The sequence below is a fragment of the Bos javanicus genome, chromosome 28 (assembly GCF_032452875.1).
Source record: "Bos javanicus breed banteng chromosome 28, ARS-OSU_banteng_1.0, whole genome shotgun sequence".
Taxonomy (NCBI): domain Eukaryota; kingdom Metazoa; phylum Chordata; class Mammalia; order Artiodactyla; family Bovidae; genus Bos; species Bos javanicus.
In genome coordinates, this window is record NC_083895.1 from 6,705,857 (window position 1) to 6,730,676 (window position 24,820).

The following is a 24,820-nucleotide window of genomic DNA, read 5'->3' on the forward strand; positions in this document are numbered from 1 at the left end:
GAATAAACATTTCTGATCAACTCAAGTAAAGAAACAAATGAGACACCACATTTATTGCAAAGGGACCATCATCTTAAAAAAAAAAAGTAAGTATAAGACAAATGCCTCATCATTTCACTATAAACACTCATTGTTCTGAGTGATCCGGAAGACACTGCAGGACTTAAAGTACTTTAGGAAACACTTGGGATTGACACTGCCAATGTGATGACATTGGTGACGGTCAGAATCTGGGTTAGTTCTCTAGCGTGACCCCTGGATGACTCTCCACCTCCTCAGAGCTGTGATGTTCTGACCTCTCTTCTACCCTCTCCAGTTGTCTGGCCCCAGCCTTACAGCGAGTCCCCCTGAAATTCCGCGGTGTGATCAGCAGGCACGCATACCCAGCATCCCCAGGACCACACACTCCCGCACCCCTATCTCCTCTGCACCCAGCAGGGGTGGCTGCACCATCAACCGCATCCTAGGAGCTCACTGTTCCAGGGACCCTGCTCGCTACTCCCCTGGAGCCCTGTCACCTCCTCCAGCACCACCCTGCCTTCTCTGTGCCTCCTACAGCTGTGGCTTGTCCCAGGGTGCCCCACCATCCCCAGCAGCAACCTCTGGGGAGCAAGTCCAGGGCAAAGCCATCTCTGGCCCCAGGGTTGCGGCTGGGGTGGCCCCGGTGGCTGAAGCAGGGCCCTCTCTGGACACACATAGTTTCTCTCCAGTCCCTACCCTTGTGGACATGATGCTTTTGTGACTCAAGAATAGTGAATAGTGAAAGTTGCTGAGTTCTGTCTGACTCTTTGTGACCCCATGGACTATACAGTTCATGGAATTCTCCAGGCCAGAATACTGGGGTGGAGTGGGTAGCCATTCCCTTCTCCAGGGTATCTTCCAACCCAGGGATCAAACCCAGGTCTCCTGCACTGCAGGCAGATTCTTCACCAGCTGAGCCATGAGGGAAGCCCAGGCAGAGGCCAAATACCCAGATAACTGAAACCCCCTTGGGGCTTCTGTGCTGAGTGCAGGGCTATTCGCTCACATATCCTTTCTTCCAGCTTCCAGACAAACCAGTGAGTCTACATCCCAACTGGGAAGAGGACTCGCCTTTCATCCAAGAAGCCCTGGGCCCATGGATGCGACTAGGAGAGACTTCAAAGCCCCCAGGTGTCCTTCCCAGCCCCAGAACTCTGCTCCAGTGGAGATGCCCTCTTACACACACACCACTTGGGCCGCCCCCCAACACACTCAGCAGCTTGGCCTCTGTGACCTGTGGTGCCAGTGGGAGAGGACATGAGATGGGACTTGGGACAGAACCATCTCCAGCAACTGAGAACTAACCGCTGTGGCCAGTGTAGCACAATTCCAATAAAAGAAGAGAATGGGACGTTGTGTGGAGGAAGACACAGCTCTCGGTCTCTTAGAAACCTCATGAAATCAACAGCAATGCAATATACTGAGGCTGACCCCTCCCACCCACGGTTTATCAGAAAGCTGGCACGATTCCAAGGGGAGGACAGACCCCCAGGTCTCCATGAACGAAAATCCCCAATTCTCTTGGAACAAGCTTCGTCTCTAAGGCCTCTACACCTAAACCTGAGGTCACCTTTAACCATACCTCCACTCCCACTGACCCTCCTTAACTGTTCTGATGCAAATTACACCAGGCTCACAGTCCTGGGGGGAACCTCAGGGAACCAGGAACCTTGGGCATCACCACAGTCAAAAACTAAAAACACCCACTTGTCAAAACTCTATACTGCTTCTGTGTCCAGGGCTGAACACACAGACCCTGCATAGACAGGCAGACGATCCCCAGCCTCCTGAGAATGGATCAAGACCGCACGCTCTGTACCCAAGGCCAGAAACTCTGTAATTATTGAGCAGAAAATTTAAATTTAAAGGAAGGCAGCAAAAGACAAAGTCTCAGAATGGCCTTGAAAATAAATTCAAGTGTGCAGGAAAGTCCTGCCACTGCCCTCTCTAAACTCAGCCACCTGTGCTGTGTGTAGTCGCATGTGTTCAGACCTCTCTGATTTCCTTTCAAGCAAACTGGTGCATGAGTGAACATATATCTGGAGGGGTAGTTGGCTTAAGAACAAACGAATCCAAAGATGCCATAATATTCTAAGTCAGTAAGCCGTCATGAAAGTGAAAGTGAAGTCACTCAGTCATGTCCGACTCTTTGCGACCCCGTGGACTGTGCCCACCAGGCTCCTCAGTCCATGGGATTCTCCAGGAAAGAATACCGGAGTGGGTTGCTGCTGTCATTACCAACCTGAATTATTTTTTTTACAAAGTCAACTTAGTGGGGAGGTACAAATTAACATTTTTGGATTAACATAGCACAGTGCTATATATGGGCTTCTCAGGTGGCAAAAGTGGTAAAGAATCCACCTGCCCATCCATATAGGAGACATCAGACACATGGGTTCAATCTCTGGGTCAGGAAGATCCCCTGGAGGAGGGCACGGCAACACACTCCAGTACTCTTGTCTGGAAAATACCGTGGACAAAGAAGCCTGGAGGGCTATAGTCCATAGCATCACAAAGAGCTGGACACAACTGAAGTGACGAAGCACACACACACTATATAAAAAAGATAACAAGGACCTACTGTATAGCCAGGGAGCTCTACTCAATATCCCATAATAATCTACAGTAAAAAGAATATATATACATATATATGCATAACTGAATCACTCTACTGTACATCTGAAACTAACACAACATTGTAACTATACTCCAATTTTTTAAAAAAAGTCAATCTATATAATCTTATGAACTCACTTGTTAGAAAAACTAGGATAGTCTTAAAAAAAAATGGGATCTTAGAAGTTGATGAATTTATGTAGATAAAGTAACAAAACTTTCAAGTACTACTCAGGATTACTTTCTTTATTATTCTCCATGGCATGGAGTCTTCCTGCTCAACACATCTCACCAAACGTAAAGAATGGAATGAATGATCTGGGACCTACTATACCTCTATTACAGCATCTCTTGTACAGAGCAGATAAACTCAGTGTCAAACCATGAATAGATTCCAAACTCCAAGAAAGCAGGAAACAACAATCTATCCTTTTTAAATAATTTTTTGATATTAAAACCCCTTAAGAATAGTAACATAAAATTGGCCCATTCCCTCCCTGGGCAGCTTTCTATTAGGAAAGTGGATAAAAACAGCACTAACTGAAAGAAACTCTCAAACACCCCAACCGATGAGTGTAACTTTTAAGACCCTTTAGAAACTAGAATATGAGATAAGACACCACTAAGATACCTTTAGATATCATTAAGAGTTGTGGGAAGTCAAGACATCATATTGTACACTATTAAAGTATAGCAGAGTCAAGTAAATATAATTCAAAAGAAAAAGCACTGGAAACATATAATTGGGGCTATAGGATGGACTGGTTTCCTTAAAATAAACACTGCACTCACCCTCACCACAACCTGGCTTGACTCTGTGCAGGCAAGCGGACCCAAGTCTGGCTCAGTGACAAATGCTTCACACCAAGCCCACCTGAACCCTGAGTCCCCAGACCAGCAGCAACACACCTGCTCTGCCCCTCCATGACAACAGGATTTTCTCAGCTGCCTCATGGCCATTACATACCACACACTTTACTAGTGATAACCATGGTGAATGCTTCTGTGCAATTTTAGAAGTCAACTACTCAGGTTTAGTTGTTGGTTTGAATATGTCAGGCCTCAATGTTGAGAAAGGCAGATCTCAGGATTATCCATTCCGAATATCATGGTGTCTGCTTCCTCTGGATGAGAATGCAGTGTTAATTTGCTAGAAAAATTACAACTTCATCTCTTTTAGAATTCCAGCCATCCAAGTATCAAACACTCTACCAATACAACATAATGAGTGTTACTAGGTCAACCAGGAAGTACCATATCTTCCCTCCAAAATGTGCCAAAATATTTTCCTTGGAAAATTCTGGAACCACATCACAATTGTCTTTTTCTTTTGTTTAAACCAGGTGAAAGAAAAGTGAAAAGTGCCAGCCGCTGAGTTGTGTCCAACTCTTTGCGACCCCATGGACTGTAGCCTGCCAGGCTCCTCAGTTCATGGGATTCTCCAGGCAAGGACACTGAAGTGGGTTGCCATGTCCTTCTCCAGGGAATCTTCCTGACCCAGGTCTCTGGGATTCCAGGCAGATTCTTAACTGTGTAAGCCATGAGGGACTTAAACACAAATCCACTCATTTAAAACAAACTGCATACTCTTGGGCACCTACCTCTCAGTTTTGCCTACAAATTATCTTGCATCTGAAGTTAAAAGACCTCTTTCCATCTTCTGGGTACATCCTGTCCATCATTCTCTCCCGGATGATGTCAATAATCACATAATTGAGCTCCAGGCCACTATGAAGCTCTACCTTCACCTGACTGTCCAATTCCCTTCTACGAGATAATCTTCCTAAAGCACAGCTACCATCATGTCCTGTCCCACTCGAAAACCTTCAATGCTTCCTCCTGCCTTCCATATCAAGTGCACAAGCCTTAGCCCAGCATTCATTCTTCTATGCTTATTGTCGTTGTTTTAACTCTCAGCTTCCCTGCGTGTGCCCCTTCCTTGAAAAGAAAAGAGTCATAGTTTCTAAAAGAGCTAAGTACTCATATCTCCCTGTTGGAATTCTACTCAAATCTCTTTCCCCAGAACACACTGCACTTCTGCCTCTTCAAACCCACCACGGCCACATTCTGCCTTGCAAGGGCCTTTGTGCTCTGTCATAGTGATCTCCCCAAGAGTAAGGACCAGGTCTTAGCATCTTGATTTTCCTGATGCATGCTGTTCACTGCCATCCGTAAACCTGATGTTTTACACACAGTAAACAACAATAAATTCAGGGAAATAGTTCAGGGAAAGGTCCAATGTGAGTTCTTTAAACTCAGGGGATGGACTTCCCCGGTGGCCCAGCAGCTAGGACTCCATGCTCTCAACACAGAGGGCCTAGGTTTGACCCCTGGTCAGGGAGCTAGATCCCACATGCCACATCACAGACCCACATTCTGTAACTAAGACCAGGCATAGCCAAATAAACAGATGAAATGAATAAATTTAAAAACAACAACAGCAACTACAAAAACCCTGGGGAAAGACACCAGCGATCCCTAACAGTCATGAATCAGATCTGCTCCTGCTGGCTGGGACATACCAGACCTTGACAAAAATAATGCAAGTCACAGACTTCCCTGGTGGTCGAGTGATTAAGAATCCACCTACCAATGCAGAGGATAGGGGTTTAGTCCCTAGTCTAGGAACTAAGATTCCACATGCTGCAGAGCAACTGAGCCTTTGAGCCACAGCTACTGAGCCTGTGCTCCAGAGCTTGCAAGCCACAGCTACTGAGCCCACATACGTTAACTACTGAAGCCCTTGCGCCTAGAGCCTGTGCTCTGCATGCAACCAGAGAAGCCACCAAAATGAGAAGTCATCACACCACAGCCAGAGAGTAGTCCCTGCTGGCCACAAGAGAAAACCCGTGTAGCAACAAAGACCCAACACAGCCAAAAATAAATAAATAATTTTAAAAATAAAACAAGTACACAATCATCTTTAAAAAAACAATGCAAGTCACAACTCAGCAGGAGATGCATTACTTAATAATAAAGGCATCTTAACTAGTAATACAGGCACATTTGAGAAAAACTGGAGAGAAAATGCTTTTAAGGCGTTAAAAATAAATAGTCTTAAAAGGAAGATGGATGGGAAAACACTGAAACATTCAGGACCATGGACACCAAGCGTCACACACTTCAGTCTCATACGTGATACACACCCCTTGCTCATCGAGCTTGAGCAGCTGCTCTGAGACCTTGGGTGAGCTGGAGGCTTGCCTCAGGCACTGGATGCTGAGCTCAGGAATGACGTATTCCAGAACTTCTTTGAGCGGGAGCCCACGTGCAGTCCCATGCCTGGCGGTAGAGGGTATGGCATCCTCCAAAATTGCTCCTCTCAGCGTTGTCAGCTGTGGGGCAAAATAGCACACACTTCAGTTAACCTTGACTCTTTAAAGCATAATGTTTCAACTGCCTTAAAAAAAAAGAGCAAGAAAGAGAAAGCTCTTTTCTAAGTGAGTACAAGAGACTACAGTTCTCAATCTGAAGAAGCAGATTCAACCTTCATCAGTCTTTACACAGAGGTATACAGAAGTCAGGAAGGAGCTGGGTGGAGCTGATGTAACCAGATGTGCCCAAGGCATGAGGAGGAGGGGGCAATGCCCCACCAAGCAGACATAAAGACACACCCACCGCAATCAGAGCCAACAGTGCTGACTAGCCAGGAGCCACAGGGCTGGGCCAGTCGTAGCCATCTCCTCCGTCCTTCCCTTTCCGTTCTCCCATGGACCATCATCTTCTTTCCTTCTACTCTTTTTGTTTTGTTTGTTTCTTTTTGTATTTTTCCTTTTCATTTGTTTTCTTATTTTTTTCTCTCTTCTACTCTTCATGTTCTTCTATTTAACTTCCCACTGCTGACAATTCCCAAGGCTGGGTGGGGCCACTCTGAGACCTCTAGAGGCAAGTGACTCAGGTCCAAGGAGGTTCTTCCTCCCCATCTGTGATATGTCCTCATGGAGTCACTGTTCTGACACAGCAAATCTAACCCCAGGTCTAATGTGCCGAGAAAGGAAACCCAGCAGCACTGCCAGCCTAGAGGGCTGGCTCTCATCCCACCCCACCCCCTACCCTCCACTCTGGCTACAAAGCAGCCGTAGTGATGGAGGTCACAGTGGCGCCTAGCATTTGACAGTGCCCAGGGCACGCTGTCCAACAAGACTTTCTGCAGGGCACGCTGTCCAACAAGACTTTCTGCAGTGATGAGGTCGTCCTCCTGCTGCACTGGCTGGCCCAGGAGCCATCATCCCCAAGTGGCTGTGGAGCACGTGACCTGTTACAGGTGTGACAGTGGAAACTTATTTCTTATTCAATTCCCTTAAACTCAAATAGCCGCCTGTAGTTAGCAGCTACTGAACTGGATGGCACAGGTCCACAGCTTAAAATATGCCATCTTCAGAGAGGGCTTGTTTCTCCTACTTATGGCACAGAACCTGGGCCATAAGATACCAATGCACAGGCAAGTAGACACTGAGCACTAGGCTTGGGCAAAGCCTTTGAGGGGCTCTCTGAACTCAGACCCAGGAGTCACCAAAATACACATTCAGGACTGTGTGACCAACACATTCCCATCTAATTACAATGGTCAAGAGGATAAAAACTAAAGTGCAAATCAGATCTGGGTCTTTATGTAAATCAACATTCCCATCTACGTGCATCAGCCATCTGTGTTATAGCCGCACTTTTCACTCAGAGCAAGACCAGTGGGGGAGTAACCTGGTTGCTGGTGGGAGGATGTGTGGGTCCACGGAGCTCCTGGACCCACAGACACACTAAGCCAACACTCACCTCATGGGTGGCTTCCTGGTTTTCTGCATTTGATTCTAAAGTTGTTTTTCAATTTTGACATGAATCATATAGTTCAGATTTGTCCTCTGCCCTATGCCCAAGAACCTTGCATTCTGCTGATTTTATCCTTTCTGTCTTGTAAGGTGACGGTAAAATCGCTGCCACTTAACACCCATCACAAGTTTGCAGATATTTCACTCGGAACCAAATAGTGTAAGCCCTTTCAGTCATCTTAACTGGTGTGAGCAACACTGACAATAAAAGCCACACATTGTAGGCAACAACCCAAGCAGTGACCCGAGGCCCAGCCCGGGGCAGACGCCACACGCGCCCAGTACCTCACTTGTCCTGAAAACCACCCGGTAGTTGAACTGGGACCCTTCCTTCTCCTTGGGGTCTTCCACCTTCTCCCTCCGCACGCTGACTGCCACAGGGCCGAGGTTCTCATCGATTCCAAAATAGTTCTGATGCTCTGTGATGGAGAAAGTGGAGGCATGAGAAGAAGGAAGCAGGAAGAGGATGGGGATCCTGCAACTTGTGTATCTATCTAGTCCAGAAGATGCACCAGCGTCTCTGGTGCAGGATTTCCCACAAACATGATCAATTTTTTTATCTCCAACTTAGACACACTTTTCTTTTTTATTGCAAGAGGACACTTGCTTCACAATATTGCGTTGGTTTCTGCCATACCTCAACATGAATCAGCCACAGGTATACATATGTTTGCCCCCTCCTGAACCCCACTCCCATCTCCCGCCCCATCCCCCCAGGCAGTGCTCTAGAACGGCACAGAGCACTGGGTTGAGTGCCCACCTGGTAGGTGACTATGAGGCAGCTAGCATAGGGATCTGCAAGGACATTCTTCCTAAGACATGATCACTAGTCTCTTACTCACAGAACACTTGTGTGCCAGACATGGTCTTGGCCATGGAGTCACAACCCAGAAAAACTTCCCCGTCATGAAGCATATATTCCAGTCTGAACGCTGCCAGTGACAGCAAGCTCAGCTCTGGGAGAAGCCCTTCTGGATGCGTAAGTGAGCTCTGCTGAAAGAAGTATAAAAGCTTCACTCCAACCACACTTTTTAAGTGTCTTCTTCTGCAAGGACCCAGACTTAACACAACACTCAGATGTGGTCCAACCCATACAACACGGACGGTGCAAATACACAAATGTTTATTCATGCTGCTTCTCGATTTTAGCAAACCTTCATACCAATAATCCACGCTAAGCGAGCGAGCCACACAAAGCCCCAGGTGTTATTCATTTACTTCTTAATGAACTGCTGCCCAGTCCATTCTCCAAGGTGCGCACTTACAAAGCTGGTTTTTTTCACCCTGTATGCAAAATCACTTTAACAACCTCCTCCTTTTTCACTTTTATCCCTTTTCAATGTCACCTTAGTAGTTTGGGCCAATCTTTCTGATGTATAGTTTTCAGTTAAAGAGAAACATGCTCCATCACATGTTTGTAAGCTTGAAAAAAGCCATAGGTATTCCAAAGGCTTTGGGCTATGCTAACATCTCCTGCCACAGTAATTTCTGAAGGAATAAGGAATGTTATTCATAAAGTAGAAAATAGGTTAAGGTCAACAAAGAAAAACAGTACTTGTATCACTCAAGGAAAACATTATCCAAAGCCACTAATGAACACTGACTACATCTTCAAAGGCAGATCATTTACTTTTTACTTGTAACCAAATGAGATAAATACTGACATAATTTCCTTTTGAACCAGTCAGGACTAGAAGCAGCAAGTCCCCTATTTTAGGGACTAAAAAGGTGAATTATTGCCTCAGTCCTGGGCTTATACAATAGGAAGTGAGTCTTCGTTTTTCATGGATCCCTCATCCTTGTAAATTATGTACTGATAATAGTCTGCTTAACTGTTACAAACATGCACAACTCCAGTGAAATTAAAAATAAATAATAAATTAAAAATACATTGCAAAAAATGAATTATTTACCAACGAGTTATTTATTAACAGCCTGCTGCATTAAGAACATATTTCAAGAAGTGACTTGCAAAAATGCTCAAATCAGTTTCTTGGTAGGCTTTTGATAAAACCTGTGATACAAATCAAAAGAAAGTCAAGGGCTTCCCTGGTGGTCCAGTGGTTAAGAATTCACCTGCCAATGCAGGGGACATAGGTTCAATCCCTGGTCTAGGAAGATTCTATATGCTTTCAACTTCTTTTTTTTTTTTTTTTTAAGTATAGCTAATTTACAATATTATGTTCATTTCAGGCATACAGCATAGTGATTCAGTATTTTTATAGATTTTATTCTATTAAAAGTTATATACAAAGTAATGACTATAATTCCCTGTGCTGTACAATATATCCTTGTTGCTTATCTATTTCATACAAAACAATCTGCATCTCTTCATCCCTACCCTAACCCTCTACCCTTCCTTCCCTCACTGGTTCCCACTAGTTTGCTTTCTATATCTGCGAGCCTGTTTCTGTTCTGCTATATATATTCAGTTGTTTTATTTTTTAGATTCTACATACCAATCAGTAATTACTTGTCTCTCTCTGACTTATTTCACTAAACATAATATTCTTCAAGTACAACCACATTGCTACAAATGGCAGTGTTTCATTCTTTTTTATGGCTGAATAATAAAGATAAATACTGACATAATTTCCTTTTGAACCAGTCAGGACCAAAAGGACTGTACCAATTCTTTATCCATTCATCTACTGAATGGATTCATTCAATTCATCCATTCATCAGGTTGTTTCCATGTCTTGGCTATTGTGAACAGTGTTACTATGACCACAGGGGTGCATGTATCTTTTTGAATTATAGTTTTCTTCAGGCATATGCCCAGGACTGGGATTGCAGGATCCCATGACAACTCTACGTTCAGTTTTTGAGGAACCTCTATACTATTCTCCGTACTGGCTGTATCAATTTACATTCCCACCAACAGTGTAGGAGGGTTCCCTTTTAATCCACATCCTCACCAACATATCCCATTTGTGGACTTTGAGGTGATGGCCATTCTGACTAGTGTCTGGTGATCTATCATTGTTACTCTGATTTCTCTAATAATTAGTGATGTTGAGCATTCCTTCATGTGCTGATTACCCATCTGTATTTCTTCTTTGGAAAAATGTCTGTTCAGGTCTTCTGCCCATTTTCTGACTGGGCTGTTTGGTTTGTGATATTGAGTTGGATGAGATATTTATATGTTTTCATTATTAACCCCTTATTGGTCATCATTTACAGATACTTTCTCACATATGGTAGAATGTCTTTCTGTTTTGTCAATGGATTATTTTGCAAAAGCTTTTAAGTTTAATGAGGCTCCATTTGATTATATTTGCTATCATTTCTTTTGCCTCAGGAGACAGGTTTAAAAAAATACTGCTATGACTTATGTCAAAGAGTGTTCAGCTTGTATTCTTTTCAGTGAGCTTTATGGTCTGCAAGATTTAGATCTTTAATCCATTTTGAATTATTTCTGCAGATGGTATAAGGAAACATTCTCATCTCACTCTTTCACATGCAGCTGTCCAGTCTTCCAAGCACCAATTATTGATAAAGCTGTCTTTTCTCCACTGTATATTGCCTCCTTTATCATAGATTATTTGACCATAAATGTGTGGGCTTATTCCTCAGCTCTCTGTTCTGTCCCATTGATCCATGTCTGTTTTTGTGCCAGTACCATGCTGTTTTGACGACTATCACTTTGTAGTATAATCTGACGTCTGGGAGGTGATACCTCCAGCTTTGTTCTTCTCCCTCAAAATTGTTTTGGTTTTTGTGGATCCATAGGAATTTTAAAATTATCTGTTCTAGTTCTACAAAAAACAAACATCATGGGTATCCTGATAAAGACTGCATTGGATCTGTAGACTGCTTTGGAGAGTAGGACCATTTTAATAAAACCCTTCCAATCCAAGAGCACAGGATATCTTTCCATTTCTTTGTATCATCTTCAATTTCCTTCATCAATATTTTATAGTTTTCAGAGTTAAGTTTACTCCTAAATATTTTATTCTTTCAGATGAAATTTTAGATAGCATTGTTTTTTTTTAACTCTCTCTTTCAGTAGTTCATTACTAATCTATGGAAAAGCAACTGATCTCTGTATATTAATCTTGTATTCTGAAGCTTTGCTGATTTCACTTATTAGTTCTAATATTTTTAGGTGGATGTGGGGAGGCCATGACTGGGGAGAAGCTTTGGCTATGGGATACAGTGATGACCCAATCCCAGAGCCTGGGTGGGACAGCAGCAGTCACTGCTGGCATTTACTCAAGTAGCATCTTAGAAGCAGCCCAAAGCTCTCTACAGGCTGCTCCACTGCAGCTCACTCCACCAACCTGCTCTGTGGAGTAGACTATCTTCTGATGGCCTGTCCCCGCCACACACTGCCCTCCAGCGCTGGGGGAAGAGTCATCCTCCAAGCTGCAGAACCGCCCTGCTCATCAGTTAACTCCGGCATACCTTGCCTTATGTGGCACCTTCCTAGTTTGTTCCTCTGTGGCTTTATGCCCTTTTTGTACTCCTTCACCATCAGTTTTTTAGTGTTGTTTGGAAGGGAGAGAGAGAACATGTATGTAAAAATGACCAAGTTTAACTAGCATCCCTAAATTCATTTACTGTTAAATATCTATAATTCTCTCCAGTATTCTTGCCTGGAGAATTCCATGGGCACAGGAGCCTGGCATGCTACAGTCCATGGGACACCCAGAGTCAGACATGACCGAAGCGACTTAGCATAAGCATCTATAAGTCTAATGAGCCTGATAATCAGTTTCTGAATCTGAGCTTTCCTACTTATTACCTACTTAATAACCTTGGGTAGTTCTTAACCTCAGCACCAACGCCCCACTACAAAATATATATATATATATAAAAATATAATACATGTATCATCAATAACCTGAGAAAAGCATTATAGTTGAAGGCAGGAATCCTACTGACAAAAAACTCAATGAGAAACAAAAAATCAAATGAACAGCATTATGGGCATTTTGATTTTTGAGCCCAACACAGCTTAAGAGTCAAACTGAACAAGATTCATACTTTTAATCTCAAAAAGTTAATCTGTAATCAGAGATTATATTATATTCAGGATAGTCTTTTGAAGAAAGCAGTGGCATATATAATATTTTACTGAGTAATTTCTATCAAGAATTCTTTTTTTTTTTTTTTTAATGTGTATATTACCCTTTCCACCAAAGATGGCAAATTAGTAAGAAAACCATTTTTTTCCTTTGGGTCTATCTTTCCAAGCCATGCGCCACACTTGTTTTTGACTCTTGTCTCCATCTCTCACAGACACACACTATCTTTTTCTTCCCAGACCTCAAACTTTTTATTTTGTATCGGGGTACAGCCGATTAACAACGCTGTGGTTGTTTCCGGTGAAGAGCAAATGGTCTCAGCCATAAGTGCACATACATCCATTCTCCCCCAAACCCCCATCCCATCCAGGCTGGCACATAACACTGAGGAGGGTTCCTTGTGCGATACTTATACTGTCGGTTATCCATTTTGAATACAGCAGTGCAGACACACGCTTCTGAACGCAAGCAGAGGTGACTTTTCGGCTAGGTACAACCACGACTCGACCTTTGGACTCACCAGTTCTGAGTCCCTGCAGCTATTTTCTAAGGAATCTCTCTGTGCTTTCAGTTTCACCAAGGAATAAAGCAGGTTACCTGGATGTGTTTCTAAGGAAATAAGATTATCTTCTGCTGCACACTGGAGCACTCCGTCTAGCTTTTATATAGGGTGTTCCACATATCATGAAGATAAGCGCAGGAAAGGTGCTCCCTATGTCTCCAGGGGGGAGCCGAGGTAACCCTCAGATGACACCTGGTCCCTTTCAGGACAGCTCAGCCTGTTCATGTGCATCACAAGAGCCTTGCCCTCTGGGGGACAGGACAATGAGCCCCTCACCCAAGGGGCCCATCTTCATCCCAAGCACCCGATTTCCATAAAACTGCTGCAACAGAGAATCAAATAAAATCCTTCCTTGGCAGAACAGAAGCTGTGAAAAGACTGTGGGAAAGCTGAATGAAAATCCATATATCATGCAAATAAAAGGCTAGATTTTTTTTTTAAATCGATTAACAAGATTTCAATGTAGGAAATGAGATTCAGCACATAGCTCTGGTGCACTTTGTTCAGTAAAGCAAAGAAAAGATTCTAATTTGGAAGTTTTTTTTTTTTTTAAGGGCTATGTGGAAGCTTAGTCCAAAGGCTGTTTCCAGGCACTGTCAAATCTTGGACGGTAGATGTACTGGGCTCATCTCATGGACTGAAGAGGCAAGGATCCCAACGCTCCAGGCTGTGGAGGCCAGCACGTAAGAGAAGCCCTGTGCCTCTCCCTCATGAGGTTTCTCACCCTGGCCATGGTGCCATCAGCAAATCCACCAGAACCACCAGTGACTGGGTCGGGCCCCTTCCCTCTGCATTGGTCAGTACACACAGCAAAGCTTTCCTTTAATGGTTCCATGTTCTTTCAACAATCAGCTGTTGATTTCACTGTCAGCTCACTGCCTATCTGGGTTAAACCCATGGCTGCAGGTGACTGCTGTCTAAACTCCTACCTAAACTCCTATCTTCTGTCATCTTCCCCTCCAAACCACTGTTTAATCACCTCCTCTGTTCCAGGAGTTATACAGATATAAATAAGGAATGACAAATTCATAAATGAATGAAGAAAACAATAGGATCTGCTTTCACAGATAATAACATTAAGAGTCATTAGAGAACCTCAAGGAACCTCAAACTCCCTGCTAATGTTTCATGGATTAAATTACGAAATTTGATGAGGAAAATGATGCTTTTTGGTTATATGAAGGCTCTTCTGACCAAAATTTAACCAAAGCATCAGTGAAGCTTAAAAAATCCAGTGTATTACAGTGAAAATAACAGTATTAAGGATACCTTACATAAATTAACTCATTCATCTCCATGCCTGTGAGCAGGTATTCCCATTTCACAGAAAGCAATACTGAAGCTGAGAGGTTGATGACATGCTCAAAGTCAGAAGCCCGTGATGACTGAGTCAGGATGCACAGCTAGGCAGTCTGGCTTTAGAGCTCCTTCATGTCAATCAACTCAAGTGTGAACAAACTTATGGTTGCCAGCAGGGAGGATGGGGAGCAGGGATAGTTAGGGAGCTTGGGATGGACATGTACATGCTGCTATATTTAACATGGATAACCAACAAGCACCTACTGTATAGCACAGGGAACTCTGCTCAGTGTTACGTGGCAGCCTGGATGGGCGGGGAGTTTGGGGGAGAAAGAATGCATGTATGTGTATGGCTGAGTCCCTTTTTGTCCACCTGAAACTATCACAGTGCTGTTAACTAGCTATACTTTAATACAACATAAAAAGTGAAAAAAAATAAGGCAACTCAAGGGTGATGACATTACTGTAAAGATTTAAATTGTAAAAATCAACTCATACACAGTAAAATGAACACAACTTAAAGATGAGACAGCAAAACTCTCCTGAATGTAAGGATGGTATCTTAGGAGACACAATTTTAAGAAAGCCTTGAATAAAAAGTGTAACTTGCGAAGTAAGGTAGCTACCAATGAGTTCCTCATTGGTATAAAATTAAGGTATAAATTTTAGTATTATCTGCTATGAGAATGGGAAGGAGAAAGAAAATACTACAAGAGCAAGAAAGGTTTCTGCATAAAAGCTGAGAGGGCCAGCCACTGCTGAGGGGAGTAGTTGTCCAGCTTTCCTTTAATTTTTTTAAGTGGGGCAAAGAATGAAATAAATTTTGGATCTAAACAAACACAGGGTTGGTGGGTTTTAATAAGCTTCTAGGTGGAGAAGGCAATGGCAACCCACTCCAGTGTTCTTGCCTGGAGAATCCCATGGCCGGAGGAGTCTGGTGGGCTGCTGTCTACGGGGTCGCATGCAGTTGGACACGACTGAATCGACTTAGCAGTAGCAGCAGCAGCAGCAGATGCTCTGAGACCTAATTTCCAAAGACCCTAATTTCCAACTTTACTGTATCAGTGTTACCACAAATAAGTTCAAGTGACCTAAGCACAGTGCGGCCAAACAAACCAAAACCCTGAGTTTGGAGTAGAGGTTTACTGCAGTGCCATACAGAGAAGGCAATGGCACCCCACTCTAGTACTCTTGCCTGGAAAATCCCATGGACAGAGAAGCCTGGTGGGTTGTAGTCCATAGGGTCGCTAAGAGTCGGACAAGACTGAGTGACTTCACTTTCACTTTTCACTTTCATGCATTGGAGAAGGAAACGGCAACCCACTCCAGTGTTCTTGCCTGGAGAATCCCAGGGGTGGGCTGCCGTCTATGGGGTCGTACAGAGTCGGACACGACTGAAGCCACTTAGCAGCAGCAGCAGTGCCATAAGGAGACGGGAGGCTTGTGCTCAAAAAGTCCTAAACGCCCCCAAAGGGGTTTAGAAAAGCACTTCTAAATGCAAGGTGAGGGAGAGGTGTGGTTAGTTGTAAACTTCTCGGGGTTCAGAATCCTTCATTCTTACAGCTGTCCACATAGGTCAGATCATGATGTTCCTGTAGACTTCCAGTACTGCTAAGTCACTTCAGTCGTGTCCGACGCTGTGCGACCCCATAGATGGCAGCCCACCAGGCTCCCCTGTCCCCGGGATTCTCCAGGCAAGAACACTGGAGTGGGTTGCCATTTCCTTCTCCAATGCATGAAAGTGAAAAGTGAAAGTGAAGTCGCTCAGTCATGTCTGATAAGTGCTATTCTCTCTTCTGCAACTTTTTATCTTCATAGGAATAAGAAAGTATTATACCCTTAAAGATTAGCACCTCCAGAATGGGCTCTCCTGTATATTTCAGGCTTTAGGTAACATTCTTAATTTGTAGCAAAAGCAATAGGATACAAAGGTTAAAGTAAAAGAAACAAATCTAATATGGGGGCAGATTTATTCTTCCCTGTTACACCAGTAGCAAAATGTAAGGAAGATTTCCCAGTTAACTGCCACATTGGTCAAGCTATGCAGAAATATTAGAGTATTAATACCTCATCCAAGAGAAATATGAGAGCGTTACTCCTCAGTAGCTGACTGAGAACACTCCTGAGGCCAGAGGATGGATACATGAACTAGCATATAGTTCTAAGATGCTGCGGTGGGTGGGAGCTGTGACCTCCCCAGCACGGCATGCATGTTTCTCCAGCCACGCCCCCCACCCCATCTGCCACATGGAACCCGTATGACCGTAACCCACAGGCTGAATCTCGGCTGTAGCTGGGTGATTCTTCCCTGCTAAGAGCCCCTCTGGACCTCAGTGGGAACTCTGTTTGTGGAGGCACTGGCCAGGCACTGAAGTTAAGAACTGAGGTGATTGTGTCCACTAAAGGAGGAATTTGCATCTTAGAATAGTAGTATTGTTAGGTGGTACTCAGTTCACCCTTATGAATATAATAGTGTCCAATTCCCTATTAATTCTCCTCAGTGACTGTATAAAACCAGAAGGGGGGGGGAAAAAAAAGAAGCCACCAGGCATGAAATTCAAAGCAAATGCAACCATGCATCACTAAGGCATGGGGTTCATTTCATATGTAAAATTATCCTCATGCCCACAACTGCCACATTAGTGAAACTTAAGTGAATGTGTTTGGAATGGAGTGGCAGACTTCACCAGATACCTTTCCCTGGGGCCCACTCTCCCATCTGGTTCGCTCTACTTTTTTCCCATCTTTTAACAATTAAAATAAAATACGGCCCTTTAACTGCTGTACCGGAGGTAGGGATAATAGCTCCTTTTTAGAGGAAAGTCTCCTACATTTAAGAACTCTTGGGAGGACAAGAATGCACAGAATGTAACAGGCACTGTTCTAAGCCCTTTCTTTATAGGAGATAGTTTTTTTTAATGATCCCATTTTGTAGATGATTAACTGAGGTACAATGAAGTTCAAGAATTTGCCCCAAACTGAGTTGGGATGTAAACCCAAGAGCCTGATTTCAGTCTATGCTCTTTCCATCAAGATAGGCCAACTCGCAGCCTAGAAGGGAAGGGAGTTTGGGGGAGAATGGATACACATATATCTATGGCTGAATCCCTTTGCTGTTCACCTGACACTATCACAACATCGCTAATCGGCTAAACCCCAATACAAAATAAAAAGTCTTTTAAAAAAAGATACAGCACTTCCGCCCACCAGTCATAGGCCCCAACTACAAGAGTGGACAGATGCCTCTGCCCACTGGCAAAAAGACACTCCCAATGCCATAAAACCATTAGCTGATATCAAGAGGAGTGAGTTAGCAGTCACACATATTCCAGAAGAATCCTTTCCTACTATGTGCTCATTCAGCAGATGTACAAAACAAGTATGACTCTTCAGTTAAAACATCAATGACAAAGACTGGCATCAGAGAAAAGGGTAAATTTACATAGATCAGGGTAAGAGCAGTTAAAAAAATAAGGGAACTTAAAGATTTTTATAGAAAAGAGACCCTAGAAAGATCAGCTGGAGGTATGACAGATCTGCTGGCCAGGGATGGGCCAGACATAGGAAGGGCCTTCAAAGCTGAAGAGCTGGTATCTTAAGGTGTAATAGGTGAGAGTAAATCTGATTTCATATTGGTACTGTTTCTTTTACTTTAACCTTTGTATCCTATTGCTTTTGCTACAAGTTAAGAATGTTGCCTACAGCCGGACATATACAGGGCAGCCCAGGCTCAAGGCTCTGACATTTAAGGATATAACACTTCCCCATTCGTACAGAGATTAGAGAGAATAACATTTATCTTGTTGGAGGGTTACAGGAATGTCACGACCTGACAAACCTGGACGGGCGCAAGGACAAAGGATTCCCAGCAAGAAGTTTACAACAGCCAAACACCCCTCCCTCACCTTTTAGTATTAAAACACCCGGAATTCCAACTCCAGTTAAGATGGATCTTTAGGACACTAGTCCGTCTTCTCAGCCTGCTGGTTTCTGAATAAAGTCACTATTCCTTGCCCTAACAATTTGTCTCGATTTGTTAGCCTGTTGTGCGGTAAGCTGTACGAGCTTGGACTCTACAATGGGCAGAAATGGACCTTGGAAAAGCCAGGAAATACCCTACATTGTTGTATGGATACAGCTTTTGTCGGATACCCGGTGCACTTGGAAACAGCTGAACACTGTTTTTTGGAAAGTTCCAACCTTTTTGAAAAGAATTTCAATCTGCCTACACCTAAGAACTCTTGTAAATCTAAGATGGGAAGGGGAAATCAAAGAAATTCTCTGTCATACTCAGGAGCACATGATGGAACTATAAACACTAGGACCCCTAAGTGTTTAGGGGTTCTATAAGTTCTATAGGTTCTTTAGGTTTTATAGTGTTTTCTCCTACTATAGGAAGGAGGGGAGAAAAAGGGGAAGGGAAGAGGGGAGAAAATGAGGACAACTAAGACTCTTTCATATTCACTACAGAGTCTGCCCTGTAAAACCCACCCAGTTCCTCATGAAGGACTTCTACAAGATACATATTTCTTTCATTGTACTTGTCACCAAAAATCACAAGAAAAAAATGAGTAGGGCACAAAAGCCTCCTTCAGAGAGTTCAGTGAAGATGTGGGGGCCACAGCACCAAGGACATCCCAAATAGTCCCTCACCTTAACATGAAGATTTCAAGGGGTGGGGGGAGATTTAAAGGGGACGTCTTGTGCATTTCAATACAGATAGCAGAAATAGGAAATCCTACAGCTTGACAATCCTCCTGCCTCTCAAGTCTGAGGAAGATACTCATGGCAAGTATGTACAGGAAGGGCTGTACAGAACGGACACCTTATTAGTTTTCACTCTATTTTAAACAGTGGAGTCAGCAGTTTGCAGAATCCTATGGCAGTTGGATAAAGTAACAAAAACCTGTAGGGTTGCTACTCAAGAACCATATTTGTTTCTTCTTTCTTATTTTAAAGATTCTGATTGTAAATATATCATGAGAATTTATAACAAAATTTTTTTTAAATTAGGTAAACGATTTAAAAATTTTTTGATTTACAGAAAAGTTGAAAAGATAGGAGAGTTCTCTTATACCACTCACCCAGCTTTCAAGCTGTTAACACCTTACAAACTTTGGTTTATTTGTTCAATTAATGAACCAACAGTGATATATCATTATTAACCGAAGTCCATAGTTTGCTCAGATTTTCTTACTGTTTACCTGATGTCCTTTTCCTGTTTGAGGATCCCACCTAGGACACCACATGACATTGTCATCCTGTCTCTTTAGGCTCCTCTAGAGTAACGGTTTCTCAGACGTCCCTTTTTTTGATGACCATGGCAGTTTTGAGAAGTACTGGGCAGGGATTTTTCTAGAATGTACCTCAGCTGTGATCTGTTTAACGTTTTTCCTTAAACTGACTGAGGTTATGTGTTTGGAGAGGAACATCACAGAAATGCCACTCCCATTGCATCAAGGGTATAAACCACCCACACGGTTTACTGCTGTTGATGCTGACCTGGATCACCTGCTGGGGTAGTGTGTGTCAGACTCGTTTCCTCTTCACACACCCTGCCCTTTACAGGTGAGTGAGCACAGCCCACATTTAAGTAGAGAAGGGGAAAGCTATGACTTAAATTTTTATAATGTTCCAAATTTTATAAAATGTAAACATTTTTATAATAACTTGCTTTTCAAGTAAAGATCTATTATTAACATGAATATTCATCAATATGTTTTACATGAGTAGGTTTATAGATATGAGACATAAATGTCTATTTCTGTGCTCCTGGCAAGTTCATAGGTCTTTTTTGTTTAAAGTAAAGCAAATACAGTCATTAACTCTCCTGCCCAGGGCATGGCTGGCAAACACCTGGCATCTCCCCATGCGCCCACAGGGGACTATGATCACTGACCATGACTCAGCATGCTAATGCAGCTCTGTACACAATGACAGAAGTGTCCACGAAGAAGCATGGGCACCCAAGGCAAGCTCCACGGCACCCAGCGGAGAAGGATACCTTTACACACGTTTATCTGCAAAGGAAAAGGCCTAGCAGGATAAAGAGGAACTGTTCCCGGGAATTCGCTCTCATGGACTGGAGTAGTTTTCCTTCTTTTTTCTTTGCTTCTCTACCACTTCTTATTTTCCCACAGTGATCATACAACATTTATATGCCATTTAAAAATTATAAACCAAAAGAGCATATTAAAAAGCGAAGATATCACTTTGCTGACAAAGGTCCGTACAATCAAAGCTATGGTTTTTCCGTGTGTAGATGTGAGAGTTGGACCATAAAAAAGGCTGAGCACCCAAGACTTGATGCTTTCAAATTGTGGTACTGGATAAGACTCTTGAGAGTCCCTTGGACTGCAAGGAGATCAAACCAGTCAAGTCTAAAGGAAATCAACCCTGAATATTCATTGGAAGAACTGATGCTGAAGCTGAAGCTCCAATACTTGGGCCACCTGAAGCCAAGAGACAACTCACTGTGAAACACCTGATGCTGGGAAAGACTGAAGGCAAAGGGAGGAGGCGGCAGAGGATGAGATGGTTAGACACTATCACTGATTCAATGGACAGGAATCTGAGCAAACTACGCGAGATAGTGAAGGACAGGGAGCCTGGTGTGCTGCAGTCCATGCAGTCCATGGGGTCGCAGAGACTCAGACACGACTTAATGACTGAACAACAACAACAAACCACCCCCACCAAAAAAAAGAATAAATATTGTCAATCTTAGTATTTTTCCCCCACATTCATAGAAACACACGTTCCTAAACCAGACAAGTGGCCTCCCAAGACAATGCTCCTAAAGGCTCAGACACAATTCTGTCATTTCTCACTTCACTCCTGAGTCATCAAAGAAGTGCGGTTTTATCCTTCTATTTGGCCTCTGTTCACCACGAAGTGACTTATTTCACCTTCTGGAGTCATTCTTGTGTGTGTGACCTGAATTAAAGCACTGAACAGCTTTAGAACTCATCGGAGCAACTCTCCGGTGTACAACTACCTAAAAAGCACAGGACATACAGAAATCCACAGCCTCTCTGTGCTGTGCGAGTGGCTGTGGCTCCAGCCACACTGGGGACAGCCAGTTGCTCAGTAGCGGCTCTACGTGGCTCAAAGCCCCCAGGGGTCTGCCGTGTTCCAAGGAAAGCTAAAGGGAATTCCCACCAAGTCCACAGCAGGAATCTCCCTCCATCCAGGGGGCCTTAGTTCCCAGGAGGAAACCATAAGTTCACTAGTGTTCCATGATGTGAACAGCAGCCTAGCCCAAAGCACCCCGGTCATCACCAGTAGAAGGAAGGGACATTAGGGAGCATTCACCAGGCTGGCTACAATCCCCATGCTCTTTCCAAAAGCTGCTTCACTGAAGGCTACAGACGGATTTGCCCAGACAAACAATGCTACCCACAGGGCACCATGGCAGGCCACTCCCCTACGTAAATCCTTTTGCAAAGTTATTCAAAGCCGTTCGGTGACTCTGTGTCACAGGAATACACGTCGGCACAAAACACAGCCATTTCCTGTTAACTGCTCAGTAGACAGTCCACCACCTTATTAGAGGTTGGGTCTTTAAACCTTTCCCAGAGACTGGGAGCCATGTCATTCTTTTGAAAATGAAGTTTCACAGAGAACAATGAAGAATCATGAAGGAAAATAAAAGGCATTCTGGAAAGTGTCAAAAGATTCCGTGACAGCCCTCTTCCAAAGAGAACTGAGCAAAGGGAAAAGAGAAAGGGGTAAGAAAAAAGCTACCTACAAAAACACCCTCCCTCTCTGGGCCAGTCTGCCCGGAGCCCCTGCTCCTGAACAATGCTGTTCCTCTAATGTGTGACATGTTGGGGGTTATTCCAATGGTTGAAGCTGGTATGAATCTGGCTTGATGCAAAAATGAGGGGAAATCATTAATTCAATCATTGCACTTTATCTGGCAGACATATGCTTTTAAGCATGTGGTCCTTGGAAAAAGCCTGGCTCCATTCCCACACAGAGGAAGCCTTAGCCACCTGGCCACCAGAAACCCGGGCTGCTGCCTCTGCCTTTAATCCTTAATGGCTAGATAGAGAGACCAGCCAGAGCATCAGCAGCTACTGTTACTGACTGCAATTTGAAGTCTCATGGGCCCACAGGAAAGAGCTAAATATAGGAGGAAGCAAGCACCATCCATGGCTACAGGAGCGAGCTGAGCACCAGGGCTGGGCAGGCTCTGATTCTGTCTCCTCCTGCTCCCTCCTGGCCCCAGGTCCCATTAGTTGTAAACAGAGTGCCCAGTACAGAACTGCAGCACACAAGACAAAGGGCCTTGGCGATAGCTGCCCGGCACCCTCACTGTGCAGGCTTTGCTGAGTAGTCTAGGATTTAGCTGTCTGGCTCATTCGCAGACCCAGGGGGAGCCCAGCAAGCCCGAGCTTTCAAGCCACACGTCTACGCTGACCTACAACTCACCCACAGGTCCTCTGTGCTCAGATTTTTTTCTTTTTTATGTTTTATTTCACACTCAAATCCACCAAGTTTAATGGTGTCATTTCTAAAGTCCAAGAAAATCCTGAGAAGCAAATCAGAAAAAGTGGAGAAAATAAGCCACTCACAGACAGCTCTTTCTAATCATCAGGGAAGTGACAGTAAGAGTTCAAGAGAAAAACTACAAAAAGCAGTTAAGAGGATTAACAGAATCTGGCAAACTTAAATCATCTCTTGGAATAGACCCTAAGGACATTAAATGGATCAGAGGGTGGCAACCTTGGGTGCAGAAAACATTGGTTTTTTATCCTGTATACACTCTGTAGACTTACTACACTAAGATATGCAAAGGAATGCAAATGAGATGCCAGCAGTAAGTATCTGTATAAATATGCATCATACATAAACACATATATATCCTTTTTTTTACATTCTGATGTTTTAAAGGGTGAATCACAAAAACTACTTACTAAACTCAATTTGCCAGCATGACTCACTGCCTAAGGATTTCAGGGTGTAATAATTCTAAGAGACTATTTTATCACTAGCATCGACAGCCATAGCTTCATCAATTAAAAAAAAAAAAAAAAAAGAGCTTAAGCAGGAAGTCTGTTTCTCCATGGTTCAGTTCAGTTCAGTTGTTCAGTCATGTCCGACTCTTTGCGACCCCATGAACTGCAGCACGCCAAGCCTCCCTGTCCATCACCAACTCCCGGAGTTCACCCAAACTCATGTCCATCGAGTCAGTGATGCCATCCAGCCATCTCATCGTCTGTTGTCCCCTTCTCGTCCTGCCCCCAATCCCTCCCAGCATCAGAGTCTTTTCCAAAGAGTCAACTCTTCACATGAGGTGGCCAAAGTACTGGAGTTTCAGCTTTAGCATCCAAAGAACACCCAGGGCTGATATCCTTTAGAATGGACTGGTTGGATCTCCCTGCAGTCCAAGGGACTCTCAAGAGTCTTCTCCAACACCACAGTTCAAAAGCATCAATTCTTTGGCGTTCAACTTTCTTCACAGTCCAGCTCTCACTGGAAAAACCATAGCCTTGACTAGATGGACATTTGTTGCCAAAGTAACGTCTCTGCTTTTGCATATGCTATCTAGGTTGGTCATAACTTTCCTTCCAAGGAGTAAGAGTCTTTTAATTTCATGGCTGCAATCACCATCTGCAGTGATTTTAGAGCCCCCAAAAATGAAGTCTGACACTGTTTTCACTGTTTCCCCATCTATTTGCCATGAAGTGATGGGACCAGATGCCATGATCTTAGTTTTCTGAATGTTGAGCTTTAAGCCAACTTTTTCACTCTCCTCTTTCACTTTCATCAAGAGGCTTTTTAGTTCCTCTTCACTTTCTGCCATAAGGGTGGTGTCATCTGCATATCTGAGGTTATTGATATTTTTCCCAGCAATCTTGATTCCAGCTTGTGCTTCTTCCAGCCCAGCATTTCTCATGATGTACTCTGCATAGAAGCTAAATAAGCAGGGTGACAATATACAGCCTTGACGTACTCCTTTTCCTATTTGGAACCAGTCTATTATCCCTTTCCAAAAACAACTACACTTCTACCTTGAGAGCATCCATGAGCAGAGTTTTATAATGCATTGCCCCTGAGGGCCATGATTTATTTCTGGCATAGACTAAAGAGAAGGTCCAGGGTCCTGTGAGTTCAATGGCTCTAAGGCAACAGCTCACATTGGTGATACTGAGGGACCAGGGCTGAGATGGGACTGCAGGGGACATAGCCAGGGAACCAACATGTTGACAGAATTATTTCAGTCATACCACGTCATCAGTACAAGAACAACTCAAAGTATATGACCAGTCACCATTTCAGTGTCTGCTTATTTAGCTATGGGTACTTATCAACATTACATTCACTTCATTAATTTATATGACTTCATAATATTGTGATTATGGATTGGTTAAATTTAGATTGATGCAAAATTAGGGGAAATTTATTCATTTAATAATTATTCATTTATTCATTTAATAAATGTAAGCATGTAGTCCCTAAGA

At 43.5% G+C, this 24,820-nt stretch overlaps 1 protein-coding gene across 8 annotated transcripts in view; it reads right to left on the minus strand.

Moving 5' to 3' along the window:
• SIPA1L2 (signal induced proliferation associated 1 like 2) overlaps positions 1-24,820 on the minus strand; it is a 247,297-nt gene that overhangs the window by 90,066 nt on the left and 132,411 nt on the right. For all 8 annotated transcript variants that reach the window (XM_061404830.1, XM_061404833.1, XM_061404836.1 and 5 more), the window contains 2 exons: positions 7,746-7,879; positions 5,784-5,972 (listed from right to left, as the gene is read on the minus strand). In XM_061404830.1, the coding sequence (XP_061260814.1) occupies positions 5,784-5,972; positions 7,746-7,879 (323 nt within the window). The remainder of the gene's footprint in view (positions 1-5,783; positions 5,973-7,745; positions 7,880-24,820) is intronic.